This window comes from Eubalaena glacialis, chromosome 1 (genome assembly GCF_028564815.1).
Source record: "Eubalaena glacialis isolate mEubGla1 chromosome 1, mEubGla1.1.hap2.+ XY, whole genome shotgun sequence".
In the NCBI taxonomy this organism is placed as follows: Eukaryota; Metazoa; Chordata; class Mammalia; order Artiodactyla; family Balaenidae; genus Eubalaena; species Eubalaena glacialis.
In genome coordinates, this window is record NC_083716.1 from 4,752,321 (window position 1) to 4,755,543 (window position 3,223).

Consider the following 3,223-nt stretch of genomic DNA (forward strand, 5'->3'; position numbering starts at 1 on the left):
GAAAGGCTGGGGTGAGCGCCAGCCTGTGGCCCCTTTAAGGCGGAACCCCCTGGGAGCGTGGGTTCGAGGTCCAGGTCAACTGGAAGCACAGACGGAGTGGGCGCCCGCTCGCCTCACCTGGATGGTCGCCTGGGTGAGGGGTGCACGACAGGCTGGCTCGGTTCCCTGCATCCCGACCCGGGGCCCTGCGCTCCCTGCGCTGCCCTGACCCCTGCGGAGCGAACACGTGGGGCTGAGCTCATCGCCTGTGGACACCGCACGCGGGACAATCCCCGGCCTCCCTTCAAACTTCGGTCCCTTCCCGACTGTAGACGAAGTGACCGACGCGGAAGCCGGTGGCCGCCGTCTGATGGCCAGCGGCGAAGCCGAGCGCGGGGCCGGGGGCCTGGGTACCGTGGGCAGCGACCGTCGTCGACCTCCCGAAAGAAAAGTCGCCCGCCAGGCCCCCGGGAAAGGTAGCGAGGCCTCCAGCCAGGGCGCCCATGGCCGAGGCGAAACTGGAGAAGCAGGAGGCTGCCTCGGGCGCGGGAGGGGACGACGAGAGCCGCAGGTCCGGAGAGGCGGCGCCCAGGGGCTCCAGCTCGGGCGCCTTGGCTCCTCCCGGGCTCCGGGCACCCGAGGGTGCGGCCGCGCTCGCCTCCCCCCTCCTCTTCCTCTTCCTTCGGAAGTTCCCGTTGTCGAACATCTTCTCGCAGTTTGGGTCCAGGGTCCAGTAATTGCCTTTACCTGCGGAAGAAGAAAGGGCCCAGATCAGAAAATCCGGGATTTGACCGAAGTGATGTGAGAACGTGAGAAATGGAGGTCAGCTTCACAGAGATCCCCCCACCGGCCCCTCCGTGAGCCCTCACGCCCACCCCAAACCTTGAGGGGGCACTTTGTACCGGATCAGGCCTCCACAGTCAGACTGGGAAGAACGTGGGCATCCCAGAATGGGCATCCTAGAAAGACCAGGGAAGGGCGACCCCCAGGAAATACAGAGCCTCTCTAAGGTCAAGGCCAGAGAGAAGACCTATGAGGTGTAGAGCCGAACCGGCTCTCCTCTGGCACTCGCTTTGCCAGTGGAGTGGAGCCCACCATGCCAGGCCTCTCTGCAGGCTCCAAGGCTTCCCAAAGCGGCATGTGATTTGTCTTAATCTTCCGGGAGGCCACCGTCTTTCCCATTTTACAACAAAGGACAAAGGCCCAGAGAAGTCACTCCGAAGGTCCCCCAGCAGGCTAGCTCTCCTGCTTCTTCCTTAGCGGGAGCGCGCGAGAATGAGAGACTCCTGTTGCCCTAGACCTCAAGTCAGGGCCGCGGGCTCTGCTGGCGTCCTCGAGCCGTCTGCGGCCAAGTACGTGTCTCCTCCCCACCCTCCTCCCGCCTCGGCACCCTCAGCTGTGCAAAGAGGACCCGGTTGTCCAAGGCCGCCCCGTCCCTAGAGTGCCAGCAGGCCAGCTGCGGGAATCCGCGGAGTCCTGGACGGGGCGAGGCGGCGAGCTTCTGTTACCTGGGTCGTCCTCGTCGCGGGGAACCTTCTTGAAGCAGTCGTTGAGCGACAGGTTGTGGCGGATGGAGTTCTGCCAGCCCGCCTTGCTGCGCCTGTAGAAGGGGAAGTTGCCGGCCACGTACTGGTAGATCTGGCTGAGCGTCAGCCTCCGCAGCGGCGCGCTCTGAATGGCCATGGCGATGAGCGCCGAGTACGAGTAGGGCGGCCGCACCAGCCTCAGCAGCTCCTGTTGGCCGGACAGGCTCAGCCACGCGAGGTCGGCGCCCGCCAGGCCGCCCGGGGCCCCGAGGAGCGGGCCAGGGGTCCCGTAGGGGGACGCGGGCGCGGGGCCCGGCGCGTAGGGCGCGGAGCTGAGAGCGGGCGCGTTCAGCCACAGGCGCGGGCCACCACCGCCCGCCACGCCCAGGTCGCCACGCGCGTAGCCCGCGGGGTGCGCGGCCGCCCGGGCCTGGCCGTGCGGGGCCGCGCAGGGCCCCGAGCCGTCGCGGTACGCGGCCATGGCCAGCCGCTCCCGGGCCTGGGCGGGCGGCTCCGAGCCGAAGCTCATGGGCGCCCCATCCAGCGCGGCCGCCAGCAGCTCCCAGTGCGGCCCGCCGGGCCCCGCCCCCCGCCCTTTAAATGCCGTCGGGGCCCGAGCCCCAGGTGAGTGTCGGCGGCGAGCCCCTCCCCGACAGTTTTGGAGGAGTGATGTCTCCATCCCCGCCCAGGAGTCAGCTTTCCGCCCCGCCCAGGTCCCGAGGCGCTCTGGACGAGACGCTCCAGTAATTCCCAGACCATGTGCTGTCTGCGCCATCTCGAGCCAGAACCTTTGCCACTGTCACCCTGGGTCCTCGGGGATCTCGCCGATCCCAGCCTCGTCAGGCCTTCAGGGCCCCGCAGCCCTGGCTGCCCTGCACCCTGCGGCAGGTACCACGTCTCGCGCAGGCCCCCAAGATTTCGGAGCGGGATCCCCGTCCAGCGCGAGACCCCCTTGCTCGGCCACCGGGGACTCGCTGTGTCTTTCGGGACACCGAGTGAGCAGCGAAGGGCTAGTGTGCGCGGCGGAGAAGGCGAGGGGCCCGGGCAGGGCCTGGCCGGATGCGGACGGTGGCGCTGGAGTCGTCGGGAGCCCCGATAAGCTCGAAGGCAGACCAGACCCCTGTAAGCGCGGAGACGCTGGAAACTCGGGACGCCCCAGTCATCCAGGGAGCCCGAGATCCCACCTGCCCAGTCCGCGCAGTAGCCTCGGGCACAAGGCGCGGTGGGTGGCAAAACCCTCTGCTGGGTTTCCCTGGACGCCGTGAAAACACGGACGTCCCTGCGGTGCGCCCGCCACCACCCGGCGGGCCTTGGCGCCACCCGGCTTCGGGCCGCGCCCGAGGCTCATGCGCGGAGCAGGGAAGAGCCACGCCGCCTCCCGGACCCCGAGCTGGGGCCCCTCGCCCTCGCGCGGAGAAGCGGTGATCAAGGTTCGGTTCAGAGATGAGGAGACGGGCCCCCGACGTTCAGCGCCCGCGGGGTTAGCACCCTTCCGGTAGAAATCGGTCTCGCCCTGGGACCTTCCCAGCATCCCGGGGCTGTGCAGGGTCAAAGCCACTACATCCAATTCATTTAGAAATCAAACGTTCCAACCCACCTGTCCCACGCCGCCCCCTCCCCGCACTTCTGGAGGTGGGGAGGGGGCAGGAGGAGGCGCGTGGGTGGGGCTGAGGATTAGACGGAGTGCAAGACCCGGGCTCTGGGAATCAGCGGCCCAG

General features: G+C 68.3%; 1 protein-coding gene across 1 annotated transcript; it reads right to left on the reverse strand.

Moving 5' to 3' along the window:
- Positions 1-283: 283 nt before the first annotated feature.
- On the reverse strand, positions 284-1,986 carry FOXI2 (forkhead box I2). The gene is made up of 2 exons (XM_061192124.1): positions 1,488-1,986; positions 284-726 (listed from the first exon to the last, which is right to left on the reverse strand). The coding sequence occupies exons 1-2, from the start codon at positions 1,984-1,986 to the stop codon at positions 284-286; spliced, it is 942 nt and encodes a 313-aa protein (XP_061048107.1).
- Between the last annotated feature and the right edge of the window lie 1,237 nt (positions 1,987-3,223).

Bases quoted from the DNA above. Each gene is read 5' to 3' on its own strand.
- FOXI2 (XM_061192124.1), bottom strand. From the start codon at position 1,986: ATGGCCGCGTACCGCGACGGCTCGGGGCCCTGCGCGGCCCCGCACGGC. The intron at 727-1,487 runs GTAACAGAAGCT...CTTCTTCCGCAG, and splicing joins CCGCGACGAGGACGACCCAG to GTAAAGGCAATTACTGGACC.